Source organism: Thamnophis elegans, chromosome 1, assembly GCF_009769535.1.
Source record: "Thamnophis elegans isolate rThaEle1 chromosome 1, rThaEle1.pri, whole genome shotgun sequence".
Lineage (NCBI taxonomy): Eukaryota > Metazoa > Chordata > Lepidosauria > Squamata > Colubridae > Thamnophis > Thamnophis elegans.
In genome coordinates this window covers 126,401,881-126,424,118 of record NC_045541.1, presented here as the reverse complement: position 1 = coordinate 126,424,118, position 22,238 = coordinate 126,401,881, and the positions used below count along the sequence as shown (strand labels likewise).

Genomic DNA, 22,238 nt, shown 5'->3' with positions numbered 1-22,238 from the left:
ATTTTCACTGGGCAAAGGGTTATTATCAGCCTTCGAATAGTATACTAGGAGTTGCATCACAAATAAAACAGAACTACCTTTAAAATCTGGCTAAACGAATAACTATTACTTTAAATATTAATATTATTACATGAGGCTTGCTGTTTGGATAGAAGGGAGAGATTATAAAGCACAAAGAGATGAGAGAAAGTCAATGGCACAATTTAGGGAGAAGTAGCAGTAAATGCTAAAGATCAAATATTTTATGTTACAAATGCAGTAAATTTAAAGTAAATCAACACATATGATTGAATATGTCCTCTGGTTGTTCCATGGATTGAATAATCTTAATATTGTTAACTAAGATTTCAATAAGGGATTTAAGATGAAACATATTGATATTCTGTTGAACCATATTCTTAAACTTTGGACTTGATTTATAAAGTACTTAAATTATTGTGACTGGATTCTTGAAAAATTTTGCAACACATTTTGAAAAGATATTTGTACACTACACTTCAAAATATGTCTTGAAAAATGTGCACCCTAAAAGTGATTCAGGTGAAGCAGTGGAAATATTGATGATGATCATCATCAATTAAAATTTATGTCGCCACACTCCCAGCAACCCTGGGCATTATGATGTTTTGAGAACAAGATTTTGTATGAAAACTAAGCTGTAATGTTCCATAATTATATACAACTGTTAATCTACTCCAGATCTGAGGATATTACATCCCTGATGGTTGCACTTCTCCCTTCAAAGTTGCTACCCAATCTGGGGGCTTTTCCTGGACTTGCAGCTCCTGCTTGAAGAGATCTCAGTCATTGCCAGCAAGGACACTGCACTTGCACAATTCCTTTGGGTGAACTAACTGCACCCTTTCCTAGATTGGGGAGCCTTTCAGAGAGTCACTTATGATTCCTTCAATCAAACAATGTCATCTATGGGAGGGTAGAGGCAGAATTGGGGACTTCTTTATAGCAGTGCCTGCTCACTGGAATGAGGTTCTCCCAAGACCCAGATGGCCCCCACTCTGCTTGTGTTTAGAAAAGCCATGAAGATTTGGCTCTTCACACAGGTCTTTGGCAGGAGAGAGTGAGACCATTCCCTTCATTCCATCTGATCTGTTGGGCTTCTCATCTTTTATCTTTATTTTTTATTGGAATTTATTGTTGCGAGCTGCCCAGAATTGTTGGGAACTGGGTGGCACACAGGTTTAATAAATCATTGTTCTTTATTTTGTTTTAAGTTTATTTTTTATTTTTTATTACTGTATAAATTCTTTGTAGTTCAAATTTTGATAGGAGAGTTCTCCCTTTCCAAATATCATGACTCTTTTTTATTCTCTTTTGCCTTTTGGTAGTTTATAATTCTTTTATATTATTAAAGGTTTTGTTTTTAAAGAAAAAGTAAATGTCAGGAGAGACAAGACAGAAAAACAGCAGCAGCAGGATGAGACCAAGCAGAGAAGGGAACACATTAAGTTGCAGCAGAGAATAGGATCCACTGATACCCCTGAAATTTAGCAGCAGAGTCTTAGAGCAGGGGTGTCAAACTTGCGTCGTCATGGCATCATCACATGATGTATTGTGACTTTTCCCCCTTCGCTAAACCGGGCATAGGCATGGCCAATGCATAATGCATCCAGCCTGCGGGCGACGAGTTTGAGAGCCCTGATCTAGAGGGTTGTTAGGGACTGCATGCGAATTTCCAAGAAGCTGCACAAGTTTCCCCCAATGAATTAAAGTATTCAAGGTGTGTGCGTGAAAGGAGGGATAATTTCTGCTTTCACGAGAAATTACCATATATCACAGCTTTGTGATATGCATTAAATTGAAATTAAATCTATATTACAACGAAGATCAGAGGACAAAAAGAATATGCACTAAAAAACAGGTGTCAAACTCGCATTGTCACGGTGGCATCAAGTGACGTATCGTGACTTTTTCCCCTTCGCTAAACTGGGCATGGGCGTGGCCAGTGCGTGAGGCATCCAGCCCACAGGCTGCAAGTTTGATAGTCCTGCACTAAAGGGTTGCATACTGTATGTCAGACAGTAATCTATTTGTAACAAGGACTGTTGCTATCTATGATTGGATCACAGTGAAGACACCTCAACAAGTGATTTCTTTGACTAGTTTAAATCTAATTTTATAATTCATACAATTTTAAATTTTATTAACTGCATATTTTCTGATCTTTAATTTTAATAAAATTTTGATTTTATTTAAATGCAAAAGCATTATTTGGTGTGCTGATATCAATGGATATGTAAATTCATAGATTTGAATATGGCACAGGATTAAAGCAACTTTTCCAAAATTAGAGAATTACAGCCAGAATTATGGCAATTTAAGTTCAAACTTCTAGAAAACAACAGAATGAGATTAGTTGACTTAGAGAAATCAATATATTTGTCTCCTTGCTCAATTATATTGCCAACAAGTAGTATTTGCTACTTAAAAAATAAAAGCAAAAGAACATGTAATATGATACATTCTTTTCATGGAGATGCATCAAAATATGCATCAAAATATTAGGGAACATTTTAGCTTTCCTCTGATCTCTGCATTTGAAATGTAGTTACATACATTACTCTTTTCATCCATTTTCTTTTTCTATCACTAAGTAAAATTTAAGATTCCATATTTAAATTCCCTAAAGGCAGACAGACATCAAAATACAGAGTAAATATCAGCATATAATGTATTCAATATACTGTGACTATAAAAATAAAATTACTTTAGTTCCTTGTCAATTTGCAAGTATGTGTTACACCTAGGTAATTCTTGGCCATGGAATATTTTGCATTTTTTTTAGTCAACCTCCCCACTTCCAATTCCTTAAAAGTAGTCAGCTTTAGGAAAGATGTATGTGCGCATGTTAAATTTGTTTCATGACATCATGACTGGAGTGCCATAGGAGATGAAACAGCAGAACACAAAATTTGGCTTGGTGAGCACCCTCTGCTGGTTCCCATTGCATTAAACAGGACACTTTTGAAAATGGCCTTGTTTTCATTGATTCATTACATTTTTCAGCAAAAGTACCCTGATTTTCTGATAATTTGCTGGAGGTTTTTCCTTCATCTGTTCCTATTTTGGAAATGTAATATTAATATTACTATGATTCATCTATCTATCTATCTATCTATCTATCTATCTATCTATCTATCTATCTATCTATCTATCTATCATCTATCTATCTATCTATCTATCATCTATATCTATCTATCTATCTATCTATCTATCTATCTATCTATCTATCTATCTATCTATCTATCTATCATCTATCTTTCTATCTATCTGATTCATATATATATAATAAACATTAAGGGTGGCTATTCTTCACTCTATAAGTCTGAGTTCCATAAATTAAGTATGTGAGAGTAATTTAATCTGTTTCAAAAAACAATACAGAATAACTGTTGCAAAGGAAATAAATACGCTGTAATTACTATGAGCAGAAGTAGACAGTTGTTTTCAGGTATGCAGGGGCGCAAGCCTTAGAAAGGAGAGATGAATGTTATACATGCACAAGCATTATACTTTTCACCTACATTTTTAAAAAACATCAATCTTCCTTTGTCAATGGCTGATGCATGAACTAGATATTGTTTAAAAAACAGCATCTAGACTGCCAGCTAGAATTAACTGAGGCAATTATATTTCATAGACAACTCTTCGAGTGAGACAGCCAGAAAAGAAGTTGTTAAATCTGCTCTAATACTAATATTCTAAACTCAAATACTCTTAAATATTTGCCTACATATTCTCTGAAACCGAAGACCTTTCTCTAGTTGTTCCTACCAAGTGGCTACAAGTATGGGACTTCTAGTTAGTAGCACTATGATCATGGCTTTGGCTTCTTCCAGTTCATCCCTGAGCTATATATATCCTCTTATAATTCCTTTGATGAGATTTCACAGCTCCTCTGGTTCCCAATTAGTTTCAAGAATTTGAAACAATTCCTGGCATTCATCTTGAAAACAGCAGGTTTATCTTCACCATCATATAATGAAAACTAATTCTGTTTAGCTTGACATGGAACTTCAACATGGGCAGTTTATGGTATGTTCTACAGAGAGACAGACACCAACTATATTTTTGCCGCTTTTCCTGGGCTCTTCCATCTCTTTGTACCAATAATATAATCCAGCTGATATCTATGTGTTCCGTCGGGTAATGTCCATAAATACAGGCTCATTTTGGTTGCCTGAAAAATATGTTAGCAATGAAGAAATCATTTAATTGGCAGAAAACATTTCTCCTGTTTCATTTTTTTCCTAGGTCCAACTTCATTTCTTCCTCACCATTTGTAATTTCTAAATTTTGCATGCCAGTCTTCAGACATAATCAGTACACTTAATATGTTTGGTTGATTTCAGACTGAACTTGGAAGATAAAATTCACCAGTCATCACTTTTACATCAGTGTGGTGCATAAACTTGAACAATCATCACACTAAAAGAGTTGTCCACAAAGTCTAATTGGGATTGTCAATGACTGCTTTGTATCCAATTATTATTTTTGGTATATCCTTCCTTATTATTAAAGCAATGCCCTTCCTTTCCAATTCTTCATGTTCTTAATAGTAAACAGTACGATCTTCTAGCAAAAGTGTCCAATTCAAATCCATTTTATTTTGCTGATGCCTAATATTCAATGTGGAGCTGATTTATTTCATCTTTCAGTCTATTAAGGTTTCCCATGTTCCATATTCCCACTATAATTCTGTCTTTGCAACTTTAGATTTTTTTTTCTTGCATGCTGTCAGGAAGTTGACATCCCAAAGTTTATAAAAACCCATATTATAAAACATATTTAATACTCTAAAAGATCTTCAACAGCCACTCATTAACAAGTTGAGTACCACATGATCTGAGATGCACATCCATTGGCACACTATTGTCAATCATTCTACTTTATGTGATTTTCTTGATAAAATACAAAAGAGGTCATCATTGCCTTTGCCTGCCACAATATGAAGTGATGACTTTCTATTGTCGCATTTGTGATTATCCATCTTCCTCATCTTCCTATATTTCTGCTGCCTAGTATAGTTGTCTATTTGCTTTAGCTGGGCAGATGGGAAGACCTTCAGACCTTGGGTAACCTTGCAGGTAGCATATATCCTTGGCATGGAGATCTAGCATTTTTTGCTTATACCTCCCAGGACTGCCATCCCCCCCCCCTCCACCACAATGAGGGAGCAATGAGGGAGACTTGAGAAGGGGTATTATTATTACAATTGTTTGCCTTTTTAGATCTTTGTTGTTTTTGGTGGTTTTATTATATGCTTTTTAAAATATAGTTTATGCCCCACTTCAAAGAAGCAAAATATAAATAAATAGCCCAGTGGACAAAACAGTGCATTCACTTAATTCGCCCCTTATTTATTTTCATTTGACTTGGTGTCCTTTTGTATATTCACACAAAATGTGCTAACTGCAAATTAACAGCAATCCTTTCTTTTACCACCAAACAGATTATTCCCTTTTGCTATAATTCATACAAAACTGATGGTTAGCATCACAGTTTTCTTTGATAAAAGTAATTTTTAAAGAAACTCCCCCCCACATGGTAACAGCATAAGCATAGTTTCTCAACTGGATCTGTGCCACCTTTAGTCACACACACAGCTGGTGTTTCCTCACTAAAACACCCTCTTCATAAACAAGAAATCTTGATGTATTGTAGCTGGTTTCTATTAATTTGAATTACTTCTGCTACAATAAATTGTCTGTAGTTATTATGCTTTCATTAAATACTCAATCTAGGATGAATGCCTGTCAGCCTACTAGAAGAGCTTAGACATCTTTACAGGTTTCCTAGGGGAACAGACTTGACTACTGCCATTTTGAAAGGTTTTTTTTTTAAAAAAATCTGTTATCAGAAAAATTAAAATTGACTAAGAAGGAAGATAGTATAATGCCTGCTGTCTTCATAGAAATGTCTTTAGAGACATACCATATACCTTTACAATGCTTTGTAAACTTTATCAATCTCACTTTTTTATTTTCTATGAGGATTAGCACATTATAAAATAGAATAAGAAAAGAGTAAGAATAAGAATAGAACAGAATGGCACAGCTTTATTGGCCAAGCATGATTGGACATACAAGGAATTTGTCTCCAGTGCATAAGCTTTCAGTGTACATACAAACAACAAAGTGGTAAGTCATAGATCATAAATCAAAAGCTACAATCATAAATCATAAGATCAATCATAAATCATATAAACAATTGATAAATCATAATATATCAATAGGAGAACATAGTAGGAAAGATCAGCAGTGAGAAAGATGAGAAGATGGAAAAGATATGAAGATGACAAGAATAATAGCAATACAGCCTATTACATGGGTAAGTATCTCTAGGCATAAGACAACACTGTGGGAGTTAGATGTTTAGCAGAGTGATGACATGAGGGAAGAAACTATCTTTGTGTGTACTTGTTTTGATATGTAATACTCTATAGCGGAGTCTTGAGGGGAAAAGTTGAAACTTCTCCCTCAAGGAGAAATTCCAAAAATACATAAATTACAAAAATTTACTCCATGTGCAGAGATTTTGTTTTATTTCACTATCATACACTAAATAAAATCTAATATTATAACGATATTATACATTGTATGTAATGTATTTAGGTTGGAAGACACCATAGCATTTGATCCATAAAATCTCATAAACTGCTCAGTGCAGGAATCCACATTAATGCATCCCTGTCAAACAGAAATTGGCTTCATTTGAATCCAGTGAAAGGAAGCCACTTACTTCTATTATTAGACTGTAGCATTACCTCAAAGAATTGTTTTATGGAGAAAAACATATGACACCTTGAGCTCATAAAAGAAAGATGAGATACAAATCAAACAAATACATGAATAAAATTAGAATATACCTTCCTCTAACTTAAATATTTTATTTTATTCTATGCTTTGGAATGATAGAAAAGATCATTATTTCCTTCTGCATGACATTTGTTCAATTATTTGAAGAATGTTTTCTTATCTCCTCTGCATCTTCTCAAGGCTAAACATGCCCTGCTCCTTCAACCTTTCTTCACAGAACCTAATCTTTAGAGCCATCATAATCCTTACCATCCTTCTCTGAAGTTGTACTATCCTCTCTGAAACTGGAACTAGACACATTAGTTGAGGTGACTGAATTAAAACTGAAACTGTATTACTTCCCAGGATTTTTAAATTCTAATCTATTGATGCATATTAAAAATTGTATTTTTCTTTTTTATTATTACTGACAGTTCATATTTCTTTTCCCCCACAAATTTCAACCAGGTATTCCTCATCCTGACTTTTGCACAGGAATAGTAATGCTCTGTACTGCACTGGTGAGTCCCCATTTAGAATACTGAGTCTAGTTTTCCTCAACACAATACAAAAAAGAAGCTGAGGCCCTACGCAATTTTTACTGGGATGAAGTATATATGGTGTGAATGACGATGAATGAGCCCACTTTTAATTTAAATTAATTAATTTTATATTACCATGTTTTGTAAGTTTGTAATGTTTTAAATGATTACAGTGGGGTATGAATGAGAGAAAGGTAGTGTAGCATACATGAGGGCCAGGAACAGAGCCTGGTGCCCCCTCCACTGAGTGCATAAGCAGAAGTGGCAGGGGGCCCAGGCCTACCTCTGGCCCTAGAATGATTGATAGATGTGGCCTGCCGAGAAAAACGGGGACCATGGGAAGGGGAGGGGGGTCTACGGGGATGGGGGCGGGTCGGAGCATCCCAGTCATAGTTGGGAAGGGCAGGTATGACGGGGCCTACAGGGCTAGCCATTACCGGGGAAGGAGGGCTTGCTACGTTACAGCGATCCCTTGTTCCGGCCCTGTAAGCTAAACTCCAGGACCTGGTGACAAGAGAAGCTAGGGCCCTGGCCTCAGGTTGCTGTTGCTAAATGCCAGGTCTGTGACCCATAAAGCTCCCCTTATCTGGGACTTAATACTTGATGAGGGGGCGGACCTGGCATGTATTACTGAAACCTGGCTGGGACATGAGGGAGGAGTCCCCCTCTCTGAAATGTGCCCAGAAGGGTTTCAGGTGCTCCATCAACCTCGACACCAGACAAGGGGTGGGGGAGTGGCAATTATTATCCGAAGATCATTAGTTCCTCGCAGGATCCCTGCTCCAGAGACTATGGGGTGTGAGTCTCTGCTCTTGAAGCTAGACCTAGGGGTTCAAGTGGGCTTGTTTTTGACGTACTTACCTCCCAGCTGCATCTCAACATCCCTGCCTGCCCTCCTAGAGTCAGTAGCCGGGTTGGCAGTTGAGTTCCCCAGACTAATAGTACTGGGGGACTTTAACTTGTCATCACTGGGCGAACGCTCTGATGGAGTGCAGGAGTTCATGGCTTCCATGACAACCATGGACTTGACCCAGGTAATTCAGGGTCCAACTCATAGAGCAGGACACACACTCGACCTTGTGTTTCTCTCGGGGCAGTGGAGATGTGATCTTGAACTAAGGGGGATAGAGACCTTACCCTTGTCATGGTCAGATCACTTCCTGCTGAGGCTTGACTTTCGGAAGCTACTCCCCCTCCGCAGGGAGGTGGAGCCGCTTAAATGGTTCCGCCCCAGGCGCCTGATGGATCCACTGAGGTTTCAGATGGAGCTGGGGGAGATACCCGACTCTCTTGCCCACACTCCGATAGACGCCTTGGTCACCAGTTGGAATGCAACGGCGACTGGGGCTCTGGATCGAATTGTGCCTTTGCGGCCTCTCCGCGGCAGTGGATCCAGGAAGGCACCTTGGTTCACCGAGGAACTCCGGGAGATGAAGCGCCAAAAGAGACGCCTAGAGCGACATTGGAGGGCTAGCAACTCCGAATCCAACCGAACACTACTAAGAGCCTTTATTAGGACTTATTTAGTGGCGATACGGGCGGCAAAATGTGCACATTTTTCCGCTCTTATTGCATCCGCAGAATCTCGCCCAGCCGCCCTGTTTAGGATAACCCGCTCCCTCCTAAAAGGGGAGGATGCGGGGGAACCCTTACAGGGATGGGATGAGGAGTTTGTTCAGTTTCTGTCGGACAAAATCACTCAGATTCGGACAGACCTAGACTCCAGTTGGACAGTACCAATGGAGGTACCAAGGGAAGGTCTTGCTCAGATTTCCTGGAATGAGTTCCAGCTTGTCACCCCTGAGGAAGTGGACAAGGCCATGGGAGCGATGAGTGCCTCCACCTGTTTGCTGTATCCGTGCCCCTCCTGGCTGGTTTCGACCTGCAGGGAGGTAACACGAGACTGGCTCCAGAGGATTACCAACTCGTCTTTGCAGGAGGGATCTTTCCCGCAATCCTTGAAGGAAGCGGTGGTAAGACTCATCCTTAAGAAGCCTTCTCTGGACCCAGCTATTCTCAACAACTATCGTCTGGTCTCCAATCTCCCTTTTTGTAGGGAAGGTTGTTGAGAAGGTGGTGGCCCTACAACTCCGACGGACCTTGAATGAAGCAGATTATCTAGATCCCTTTCAGTCTGGATTCAGGCCTGGATACTCCACTGAAACCGCTGATCAATGATCTCTGGTGGGCCAGGGATGGAGGACACTCCTCTATCCTTGTGCTCCTTGACCTCTCAGCGGTCTTCGATACTATCGACCATGGTATCCTTCTGCGACAGCTGGAAGAGGTGGGAGTGGGAGGCACCATTTTACGGTGGTTCTCCTCTTACCTCTCCAACAGGTCGCAGTCGGTGTTGGTTGGGGGAAAAAGGTCGACCCCTAGGCCCCTTAAATATGGGGTGCCACAAGGCTTGGTCTTGTCCCCCCTCCTATTTAACATCTACATGAAACCACTGGGTGAGATCATTAGTCGGCACGGGATCAAATACCATCAATACGTGGATGATACCCAGTTGTATCTCTCCGCCCCGTGCCAACTCAATGTAGCGGTGGAAGTGATGTGCCAGTGCCTGGAAGCTGTCAGGGTCTGGATGGGGGTGAACAAACTCGCACTCAATCCTGACAAGACCGAGTGACTATCGATGTTGCCTCCCAAGGACAGTTCGGCTAGTCCATCCTTATGCCTGGGGGGGTGAAAATCTACTCCCCTCAGAGAGGGTCCGCAACTTGGGAGTCCTCCTGGACCCACAGCTGACATTAGAACATCACCTGTTGGCTGTGACCAGGGGGACCTTTGCCCAGGTTCGCCTGGTGCACCAGTTGCGGCCCTACCTGAATCGGGAGGCACTTCACACGGTCACTCACGCCCTTGTCACCTCAAGGCTTGACTACTGTAATGCGCTCAACATGAGGCTGCCCCTGAAAAGTGTTCGGAGACTACAACTAGTCCAGAATGCAGCTGCGTGAGCAATATTGGGTGTACCAAGGTACACCCATATCACACCTATCCTCCCCGAGCTGCACTGGCTTCCTATTGGTCTCCGGGCGCAATTCAAGGTGCTGGTTATTACCTTTAAAGCCCTACATGGCCTAGGACCCGGATATCTGCGAGACCGTCTTCTGCCACATATCTCCCAATGACCGATAAGATTGCACAGGGTAGGCCTTCTCCAGGTGCCGTCAGCCAGACAATGTCAGCTGGCAACCACCCAGTGGAGGGCCTTCTCTGTAGCCGCTCCGACCCTCTGGAATAAACTGCCCCCAGAGATCCGGACCCTACCCACTCTCATGGCCTTCCGAAAGGCTATTAAGACCTGGCTATTTCGGCAGGCCCCGGTCTGTTGAACTCATGACTTAGGTCCAGCCTCGATTAGACTGGGTGTATGTTGTGGCTTTTTTTAAAATCTATATTTCTGTGTTTTTAACTTTTCTATTTTTAAATGTATTGTTGTAAGCCGCCCGGAGTCCTTCGGGATTGGGCGGCCTATAAATTCATTAAATGAATGATAATGAATGATAGAAAGAGTACAGAGAACAACAACAAAGATGAACAGCTAAAGGAACTAGCTATGTTTAGCTTAACAAAGAGAAGACTGAAGGAAGGCATGATAGCAGTCTTCCAATACTTGAAGGACTGGCACAAGGAAGAGGAATCCATTTTTCTCCATAAAACACCCGAGGATAGGACAAGGAGCAGTGCTTGGAAGCTCATCAGAGGGAGATCCAGCCTGGAAATGAGGAATTTCCTGACAGCAAGAACTATTAAGCAGTGGAACATCTTGCCTCCTGGAGCTGTGAGTGCTCCATTACTGGAAGGTTTTCAAGAAAAGATAGGACAACAATTTGTCTGAGATATTACAAGGATTCCTGTCTTGGGCAGGGGCTTGGATTGGGTTCCTTCCTAGTCTATGATTCTTTACAAGGGAATATATGCATGCATCAAATTGTAAAATCAAATCTTAATTCTAAGAATACATTTTATTTATTTAGTGCAGTGCTTCATAGTATTGTGCAATATTCAGGTTGCAATTACAAATAATAATTTTCACATTTTCTTCAATATTCTTATTTAAAGAATCCTGGAAGGGAAAAGAATTTAACCTTTATTATCCAAAGCCACCTATTGAAATCACAGCATTGCAACTGGTTTAAAACTATTCCTAAAGAGAAGTTAGTAATATGTCTATTAATACCAGAAACAAATCTTCAGTGGTCACTTACCGGTTCATTTGCTGCCAATGCAAGGGCTACATTTACTGAAAAAGGAAGAAAAAGGATTTATCAAAATTCTTGCAGTGTTAACACCAAACTTCAATTAATAGAAGGAATATGTCTATATTGCTGAGCTATAATTTAAAAAAAAAATCTGGACAATGAATAACTGAATTGTAGTTATTGTAATCCATAGACAAGAATGCTGGAAATAATACCTTGGAAACCATAATCTGCACATTTTAAGTTAGGATACCTCTCCAAAAGTTAAGACAGATGATGGTGTGAATATTAATTCTAGGGGAGTCTATCTTGTAAGGCTGGAGCAATAACTGAGAAAAAAGGACGTCCTGGCAATAAAACAGTAGACTGAATTAGCTATAAGCCTGGAATGTTAAAAAGAAATTATGGAAATGAGCTTTGGACTTTGCTTGTCTGTCCATTAGCAGAATACTGTAAGTCTCTGGCAACAGAAAGGGACCAAATTTGGTGTGGGTGGGGAGAAGAACCCCCCCAAAAATCTGATTAGAAAATTGGTTAAATCCATCTACAAGTGGCAGAGAAAAGTATTTCTTTATTTAACAAATCATTTTTTTAAAAAAATACAATTTACAACATTAAAAACCAGCACAAACTAAAAAAAAGCTGCAAAAAGAAAAGAAAATAAAATAAAATATAAAGAAAAGGAAATGTATAAACTGACTTCCCCTTCATATAAACAATTTTAGTAACTTATCACACTCTCTTAAAATGCAATAAATGATCCCTTCAATACCATATCCCATGTCTTATCTGTAAAATATCCAGTCGTTTTAATTCTGATGTCAGCAAAAGTCCATTACCAGAGACAACATATCTATTCTAACCTTGATCAAATAAACCAACTTTTCATTCCTTTCTTTAAAATTTTCAATCTTTAGCCTCTTACATAATATCCTAGAACTTTTTATTTGTCACTTCTGTCAAGTGCAAAGAATCAGAATCACATTTTAAGTTCCAGTTAAGATTTATTGCTCAAGCCAATACACACAAATCTAATAGTCAACTAATGGTTAGCACTAAATTGACGCTGGATAAGAATTAATGGAATTCAAGGGGGGAGCTAGATTTGGGATGGTTGTGGAAACATAATGACTCCAGACTGATTCCTCTCTTGATTCTGCCTCCAAGCACTCCTCTTCTTCTCATACACTTCTCACAAAATTCTTCAAAGTTTAACAAGTCTTTTCTATAAATCCTATAGGACAATTATCCAGGTCATTTCTTATTATTTGTATATGCCTTTCAATTATTAAGATATCAGCTGGTTTCTTTTGTATGTCCATTGTAATATCTTTTTCTGGGTCATTTTTGTAACCTATCATTTTTGAATCCACTTTCAGGTCAGTCTCAATCTCTTTGGGGGGGGGGGGAAGATGCGTCTTAATCTCCGAAAAATATGGTATATAATCCAAAACAAAAGCATTCTCCTACAGAAAATTATAATTTTGGAATTGTCATTAATTCCAAATTCTTATTTCCAAATTCTTTAACTTTCTAAAATCAACATTTTAATCACCCTTTTCTGGTTTATTTGAAAAGAACTGTTATTCAGTTCTTATATAGGTAGCCCTTGACTTACAACCATTTAATGACAATTCAAAGTTATGACAACCTAGGAAAAAGTAACTTACAACCTGTCCTTGAAGTGATGACATTCAACCATCCTCACAGTCAGGTATCGCAATTTGGGCACTTGGCCACAGGCTTGCATTTATGATAATTGAGGCATCTTGCAGTCACATGATTGTGATTTGTGACCTTCCTATCCAGCTTCCAACAAGCAAAAAAAATTGAGGGAAGCTGGATTTGTTCCATGAGAGCATGATTCACTTAATAATTATGTTACTCATTTAATTATGTTATTCATTTATTTAGCAACCACTGTAAAAATGTCATAAAATCAGAGCCAGCCACATCATGACTTCCCTAACAAGTGTATCACTTAGTGACTGAATTTCAGTCCTTATTTTGGTCATAAATCAAGCACTATCTGCACTTATAGTTAAAACTTCTTTTGCTGAGATTGAAGGAAATTATTGGATACTTTAAAGCATGTTGATCTAAATATTCCTAATTGCTGAAAAAGCAGTTAACAAACAATTGATTAGAAAAGGAAGTAGGAGAACTTAAGTGTCCTTTTAAAACGCCAAGCATGGTTTGAACCAGATGGCGATTTCCTCATCTTCCAGAGCTCTAACCAACTGGAGAATGCTGTCTTGTGACTCCTCGCCAGGTGAAACTGTCTGGAGCATTTGTGGGCAATCTCAAGTCCTCCCTTGTCTGAAGAGAAATTACAAAGGCTCAGTCTACTTGCTAGCTATTCATTCTGCTGTGGTCAGCTCCATTAAAAGCAGAGCTATCTTCGGTTCTTCATCTTATCCAGATGTCTCGCAGAGAAAAACATTCCTGAAAATATTTCCCCAATTCATCCCTAAGGGAAAGATGGTGGAAAGTAGAGAGTCCTCTTTTCCTTACTGAACACATGACACAAAGCAGAACATATGCTCCATATGCTTTCCTATGAACACATAGACACAAATGCAACACAAGAAAAGAACCAACACCTTCCCCATGCACAGACACAAAATACATGTATTCATTTCTGTCAGACTCTCAGACATACATAAACTCCATACACAACAAAGTTATATGCCTCCGCTCTGATTAATCTCTGGAATGAAAAATACATGCACACACATATACACCACCTTAAGGCCCCCTATGGCACCGTTCATAAAAGGGCTGAAAAAACTTCCAGACTTCAAGCTCTGTATAGTTTTCTTACCCTATTCCATGGATGCTGCTTGGAAAGCAACATTCCAAAACTTACTGGAGGGGGTAAGAAGAAACAGTTAATTATTTTCAACCAGGATGCTATTTATATGCAATCTGACCCTACATCTCTGTTTCCTTCCTAATCTTTAGGCCAGGAAATAAGGCAAGTTAGAGAAGACAAAGTAGTGGGGGGGGGGGTCTTCTTAAGGAGCATATTAATTAATCTTTAAAAAAACCTACTCCTTTTGATAATGCTATTTCTGTATCATTTGCTGCCTTGGGTGTGTATGAATGTTATGTATGCATGTATGTGTATGTGTATGTGTGTATATGCATGAATATATGTGTGTATGAATATTATGCATGCGTGTAAATGTGTATATGTGTGCATATGCATGCATGTATGTATATACATGCATGTGTGTATGTGAATGTTATGTATGCATTTACACACACAAACAAGTTATGGAAAATGTAATAATGGTAATAATAAATGGAATACATACATTAAAATGTGAAACACAGTTATGCATATATCATATTCCTAATATAATATGAACGACTTACCAGCCGTTGTGGACTTTCCAACGCCCCCTTTACCAGAAGCTACAAGCAGCACTTGCTTAACTCCTTCAATCGGCTTTTGCTTCGGAAGCCCTCTAGCCATGATCTTGCTACGCTTGTCTTGGAGGACACCATCCTTCGTATTTGATGACTTTCAAGAAAAAGCAAGAATGTACACGTTCAAAAGCTTGGTCTACGGTATGCATTACAGTTTGCCGATTTGGGGAAAAAATTAGGAACCTAGAAACATGTCCCATCTCACAGTTAATTGCCTGCTATTCTTCTTGGACCTCTTAGAATTCCACAATATTGCTACATTACTGTTGCATATGACAGCAAGTAAGGTATCACACTTACGAAACGAGCGAGACAAAGACCTGCGCCTTAAAAACCTACCATTTTTTTCAAATTTGCCGCCACTAGGTTTAGCAGCCTTACGGAGAACAGATTGCCAACCATTTATCTTGTTCAAAATCCCCTTCAGTATTAACAGGAGCTATTCTCAAGCAGCTCCCCTACAGTTTTCTGAGAAGGAAACTATACTATGCAATTCACCGCGCAGGTGAATCTGACAGCTAGGAGTTAAAACGATAGAGTTTGCATTCTGCAAGGAGGTGCTCGCCTTAAGTCTTACAGGAAATGAAGGGAACCAAGCCGGAAGGGTTCCCCCGTGAGAAACTGTTAGGCACTTCCAGGCTCTTGCTACATCATTTCCGGGACAATAAAGCTAGAGCGGTTCTTTTGTTTTTCTTTTTTTTTAATCTCAGGGAACCATAGAGCAGATTCTATTGGCTAGAACGGCACTTGCAACAGTAAAAACCCTTCCAGCGTTTCCTTCGCTCACTGCGCTATATTTCATACGTTTCTCAATCTTGCCAACTCAGCATAGTGGCTGATGAATTCTAGGAGTTAAAGCTCACACATCGTAAAGGTGCCAAGGTTGAGAAACATCGATTTAATGGGTTCTTTCCTTAAGGGTCTCAAATCTTTTAAAGATTGAGAGGGCAAAACCTTTTCCAGCTATTCCCACCACATATTAACAGCTGCGAAAGGATGCATCTTCATTGCTGTAAGGATGGAGACTTCCCCCACCAGATTTTCTGAAAATTGGAAAAGCAAACCTTCCAAGCGCCCAATAGGCATCTTTAGGACAAAGGCACCTGTCCTAAAGGGACATGGAGGGAAGAGTCCCCTGTCATTCAAACCTCTTCAAAACGGAGTAATAGACTTTCACCACTTTTCCCCAACGGGGTTGGAGCTAGTAGCGTTGGGTGCTTCTAGGCGATGAGCCCCTCAGGATTGCTCCCAATGCCAATCAATAATTAAAATAACACTGCAAGAGGTCAACCCCCAATATTGCTAATCTCTAAAACAGCATAGCATCCATGGCATCATTTTTTAAATTGCCTTTTAAAGTTTTTAGTTCTTTTTTATCCATCCCACCTTTTCCTACTCACACAAAAAGCAAATCACCTAGCATAGTTGTGCTAGTTTACTCAAGAAAGGAAATACATTTAAAAAATGATTGGAACTAGTGCCTGCTGCCCCTTACTTTGCTTGGATGTAAAAGATGGAGTCACAAGCGACAGATTTCCCTCTACGTGACATTTAAACATAGCTCTTTGGTTAACACTGTTTTTCCCCATAGTAACTAGATCAAAGTTTGATAAAACTATGTCCAAAATGAAGTTCCAAAAAGTCTGGGTCAGGTTCCTGACTCCTATCAGAAAACAAAATTCTTTTTTTCAGCTTCCTATTAAGCAGGGGAGACTACAGGGCATCCCTCATTCTATATCTACCTCCCCAACTGGTTTGATTCCCTTTCTGAATGGAATTTACCTAGCCCTCTTGAGCTCAAATTGGAGGTAGGCATGCCAATAAACACACAGGGGGGGAGCCTTCTGTCAAGGAACCTTTATCTCCCTTTCGATTTCTTAAGCTACTTGATGCAGGAGTCATCTTTTACTCAACCTACAGCTTTGCCTTCTTTCTTTTCTATTCCTGAGAAATCCTTCTGACTCAGTAGAACTCTCTAGGTCTTCCTTTTGTTTTCTCTAGCTATTTCTTCTAGGCTTGTCTTCCTTCTGGGACAAAACTTACTTATCCCAGAATTCATCCTCTGCATGCATCTACCACCGCCACATCTTTTTGTATGTTTTCCAATCTCTAAGCTTTGTTTCTTCCTCTCCACACTATAGTGAGAATCACAAAGTGAGAACCTATTTATTTCATCTCATCATCAAGTTACCCATCTCCCCTTATAGCAGTAGCACCTGAATCCATATACCGTTTCACAGTGCTTTACAGCCTTCTCTAAGCAGTTTATAGTCACCATATTGCCCCAAACAATCTGGATCCTCATTTTACCAACCTCAGAAAGATGGAAAGCTTAGTCAAGGTTGAGACAGTAGAGGATTGAACTGCAGGCAGCTGGCAGGCAGCAGAAGTAGCCTGTAGTACTGCGTTCTAACCACTGCACCACTGCTTATTGTACCTGAACTGTACACTTTGTTCTGTCTCCAGCCAATGACACACCAGGCATCCAGATTCCTAGTATCCCAGGTATTTTCTGCCTTTTAAACCAGTCTTTGAACCAGCTTCACTCATTTCCCCAAATTTATTGCAATCCTCCCAGTCCATAAAAATGCAGTCTCCATTTTCTCTTTCAATAATTTGGCTGTGTCACAGTACATTTAAGAGAGACTAAATAGAGTTGAGTTTAATAATCTTCCATAAATATACCTGATTTACAAAACAGGAGGAACCAGATAGATTCTCTTGTGTTTTCAAGTTTTGTGAAATAATTCTAAATTCAGCCATTGTTTTCAATGGACGATTTGTACTGCTTTCTGGTTTTGTACATTATGTGAAGGGGGCAGAGAAACGAATCCTCTCTCAACGAAGAGTCAAGGGCCATGGACTACAAAGAAAAGAAGCGGGAGGAGTTTATGTCTTCTTAGAGGAGGAACTGGAGGAGGAGTTTGAGAAGACGACTGGACGCTGAGTTGCTTGTTCCTGTGTTTGTTTGCGTGCGTTTATGGCTGACTCAACCCCGAGTCCACTAGCTCGTGTGCTATTGCAACAGTGTCTGCACGCGCAGCTGCAAGTGAAGCCTGCGGAGCCGGATTCGGAAGCCAGATGGGTAGAGGTAATATTAGCATTGCAAATCTTGCGGGTTAATGGCCAAATTCTCTTCGCTTTGCTGTATGCTTGTATCACTCTCGTCCCAACTTCTCTACAGACCTGTCTCCTAGATCCGCAAAAATCCGGAGTTCATATCTCTATCTACAATACCGCAGATTAGATTTTCATATTCTATATAATCTGCCTTCCTGTAATGAACAGGAACTCATAATATGCATTATTGCAGTAATCCGTAACGAATTTTCGTAATACGGAAGTATTTCATCTGGTTATTAACATGCCTGCCCTCTGGTGCCTAAACTAAATTATACTAGAAATATTTCCGGCACTGAAAAAAATATTTAATGGTTTAAGGATTTTGCCGCATATGAAAATTCGCTTGCTTTGACTAGTGTGACATCTACTGACATAACGCTTTAAGATTGCACGTGTCTCTTCTGCAACTTGTACTAAACCCACTGAATGATATTTATTTTCAAAAAAACGTAGGCACCTTTCGATTTTTCTTATGCAGTTGATAGAAACAGCAGCCATATGTCTATTCTGAATATATTTCAAAATACGTGTAAAAATTTGATACAGGTCTTCAGGACATCTGGAACATAAAAATATTTAGAACTTTGTCACTTAAATATATTTCTAAATGTAATATTTGAAATTTCATTAGGGAAGTCTTCTAATTTAGTCTAGCATAAAGGAGTGTTTCCTTTGTTTTAAAAATGTGTATTAAGTGAAACTTGCTTTTAACATGAACATTGAAAACAGTCATACAAACATTTTATCAATGTATTTTGAAATAAATTATTTTTCCTGTGATGAAAGAAATGTCCTTCTGCATTTGGCTCCAAGTGGGGAAAAAGACACTAGAGACATGGAGACTACTTGGAAAGATGGTTTATTGGTGGACAGGACCACATGGCTTGTGTCCTGAACAGAAAAGGTGATCCCATGCTTCAATGTTGGTGGAGAAAAGAGAAGGACTGAGATGCGGAGTCCATGGTTTTATCCCCCTCTGGCCTTTGATATTGAGCTTGTATTCTGATTGGTTGTCAGACTCCCATGAGGCCATGCAAGGGCAACTCTCTAGGCTGTGTTTTGAATCCAGGTTTAGTTGAGTTCTCAGATGCCATGTGGTGAGTTGGGTAAAGGGCCAATATTATCATGCCTTAATCCCATCACTCTGGAGCTGAAGGGGAGAACTCTTTATAATGTAAAGTAGCCTTCTTAATGGCCCATTGACAAAGTGGGGATGGGCAGGAAGCTACAGGGAGCTATCCTGTCTTTTAAAACATGTTTCTTTTTTTCACATCCAGATAAATATTCTGCCTTTTCAATATTTCCTAGGATATTTCATTTTTCTGGGAGAGACCTGGGTGATAACTTCCTACACCTGAATGCCCAGTAATCAGAAATCAAGCTTTATTTAACTTTTATTAATAATTCAATATATCTTTGTCATTTTATATAGATCCAACGTGGTCTTATTATCTACGTATGTTTCTTCAAAGGGGCTAGTGAAGATATTATTCCCCAAATGGGTAGGTTTTCCTGATAAATTATTCTTAGAACTAGTGATTAAAAACAGTGTTTATTGTGTTTGTGTGCAAATAAAAGTTTGTTCTGTAACCACAAGAGACATTTCCTTCTAAATTGCAATTGTACATATAGTATGTCCAGTTCTTGTTAATAGAGACAGCAAACATTAATAAAATTCTTATATTTATGTTTATACCTAAGTATCATTTATATGTAAATTTATTTTTTTAACAAAAATATATTTTAGGTTTTGCTTTGGAAATAAACAAGGGAAGTGACACAAAAGCAACATTTTATTTATTTTTTAATTTGTTTATTATTAATTTTATGCTGCTCATCTGTCAGGTGATTCTCAACTGCTTACAGGTTATAAAACAAGAAGAAAAAAATAGTCAAAACATTAAAACTACACATATTAAGCTTTTAAAAACTATACTAAAACCAGAACTAAGAAACAGATGGGACCAGGATGAGATTTTCTTATCTCATCAACTACTTCCAGCAGTTTACTGTGCTGCACTGTACAATTACTGTACATCACCTTCTAAAAGTAGAGATAAGGCCAAAATCCTTTGTTGCTTCTGAGACCCTATATTCAATATTGTATCAGCAAATGCTTTCCATCCAGAACCACCCTTTGGTTAACTTTGTAGGTGCTACCAACACGGATGCTAAATCATAGGCACACAACATACTTACCAGTGCCAGAGAACTCAGTAAACCTGAGTAGTCCAATTTTCACTATATCCAAGCCTGCATAAGTTAGACAAGTTTATCTTTTTATAGTTTTTTTAATTATTGTTTTGACAAAATCAATTCCTACATAATAAATTGAATTAATTAATTTATAATTAAATAAATAGGAAGTAGTCCTTAGAAACAGTTTAGTTGGACCTTACTTCAACTAGTAAATAAATATTGAGAATGACATCTCAATATTACAGTTTTTTGAAAAAGGGTCATGGGACTTACTGTTTGCTGGATGGAAACTTTTAGAGAGAAGTTTAATCATTAGACTGTGTAGAAAAATAAATGCTTCAGGGAGCCAGTAGAGGGAACTAGCATATAGATAAATATTTTATTTGAGCTGGTATAGGAAACTTTATAGGACTCACATTTCAATTAATACAGTATGAGCTGCATTTGTATGTACAGTATGTGCTGCATTTATACAGTATTGCTGCATTTGACCATTAAGAACTGGTGCATGAATGTTTTCATTTGTTTTCCCCTCCCCTTCTTTACTTTGCAGCATGCTTTTTAGACTATGTGAGCAGGGCCTGTTAGTTTACTGATCCACAAACGGGTTCTTTTAAGACTTTTTTCATACTAACAACTAATAAATGTGTTTAATAAATGTGTTCAATAAATAAAGATAATTTAAACATGTGTTATTGATAATATATGATGTGTTTGAACCTGCTAATCAAGTATTTTCCCCTCTTATTTTTTACAGTCAATACAATCCTGAAAGTGAAATTAAGTGAATGCGAAGATGGCAAATATGTGTCTATTTTGGATTTGCCAGGCAGCATACTTGTAATACCACAAGCCACACTGGGTGGTAAAATGAAAGGAAGAAGAATGCAATATCATGCCAACATTGAAAAAGAAATTGGACTAGAACTCTATTCCCAGTTTGTGATTCAGTGTGAAAAACAACTGGCTGCTAATGTGAGATGTACAGAAGCTGGTGTAGTCGTGAAGCATGGCACATATGGAAACCGGCAAGTATTGAGAATAGATACAAATGGACCTTACACTCACCAGATTGAGTTTTGAGACATATGTGCTACAGGTAACAATATCCTTAACTTGATGCTAATGTTTGTGCAAAGAAAATAGAAATGTCCACCAGTAACTTTAGGTCCACATTAATATATTTATTTTTAACTACACTATCTCATATTTTTTCTTTCTCATACTTTCAAAACAAACAATAATTCTGTCATGGAAAACAAATGGCTCCAACAGAAGGCTGTTTTGGTCCATGAGTCTTTTCAGCCAACTATGAACCTATATCAGTGATGGCAAAACTTTTTGGCACCTAGTGCCCAAACCGGAATGCACATACATGCACAGATGAGTGTGCATGTGTGCGCTGGAGCCTTAGAAACTTTAAGACCAGCTGGCCGGTGGGGTCTTCTGTCTTTGTGCATGCCGGAGCTCCGGAAATTCAAAGACCAACTGCCCGGTACCTATGCGCATGCCGGCCACCTAATTGTGCATGCATGATCATGCGCATGCGTGTGGGCCAGCTGGTCTTTGCACGTGCTGGAGCACCGGAAACCCAAAAAACAGCCGGGTTTCCAGAGCTCCGGCATGCACAAAGATCAGTTGGCCGAAGCACATCTGCACGTCAGAAACCTGAAGAGCAACTGGCAACGGCACACATGCTCACAGAGAGGCTCTGCATGCCACCTCTGGCACAAGTGCCATAAGTTTGCCATTATGGACCTATATAGTTTCTTTTCTGCCCAAACTCGTACTTACACACATACACAGACATATACACAACACACACACAGTCCTATTATCTCTATCATACATATATATATGTATAGAGCATAGGTTCGATTCCCAGCAAGGGTATGGCTAGCTGATGAGAG

General features: G+C 38.9%; 2 protein-coding genes across 2 annotated transcripts in view; one reads left to right on the top strand and one right to left on the bottom strand.

Annotated features, from left to right (window-relative positions):
- Positions 1 to 15,588, bottom strand: part of NUBPL (nucleotide binding protein like) — a 68,160-nt gene extending 52,572 nt beyond the window's left edge. The window contains exons 1-3 of the mRNA XM_032230504.1: positions 15,346 to 15,588; positions 14,953 to 15,100; positions 11,578 to 11,612 (exon numbers count right to left, since the gene is read on the bottom strand). Coding sequence (XP_032086395.1) covers positions 11,578 to 11,612; positions 14,953 to 15,100; positions 15,346 to 15,408 — 246 coding nt within the window. The 5' untranslated portion in view covers positions 15,409 to 15,588. The remainder of the gene's footprint in view (positions 1 to 11,577; positions 11,613 to 14,952; positions 15,101 to 15,345) is intronic.
- Positions 15,589 to 17,844: 2,256 nt separating this feature from the next.
- On the top strand, positions 17,845 to 21,995 carry DTD2 (D-aminoacyl-tRNA deacylase 2). Its single transcript, XM_032238871.1, has 3 exons — positions 17,845 to 18,097; positions 19,562 to 19,631; positions 21,086 to 21,995. Exons 1-3 carry the CDS (start codon positions 17,987 to 17,989, stop codon positions 21,409 to 21,411), a joined length of 507 nt encoding a protein of 168 aa, XP_032094762.1. The 5' UTR covers positions 17,845 to 17,986; the 3' UTR covers positions 21,412 to 21,995.
- The last annotated feature ends 243 nt before the right edge of the window (positions 21,996 to 22,238 follow it).

Coding starts and splice junctions, on each gene's coding strand:
- DTD2 (XM_032238871.1), top strand. CDS start 17,987: ATGGCTGACTCAACCCCGAGTCCACTAGCTCGTGTGCTATTGCAACAG. Junction 18,098..19,561: donor CGGAAGCCAGATGGGTAGAG/GTAATATTAGCA, acceptor CATTTTATATAG/ATCCAACGTGGTCTTATTAT. Junction 19,632..21,085: donor AGATATTATTCCCCAAATGG/GTAGGTTTTCCT, acceptor TATTTTTTACAG/TCAATACAATCCTGAAAGTG.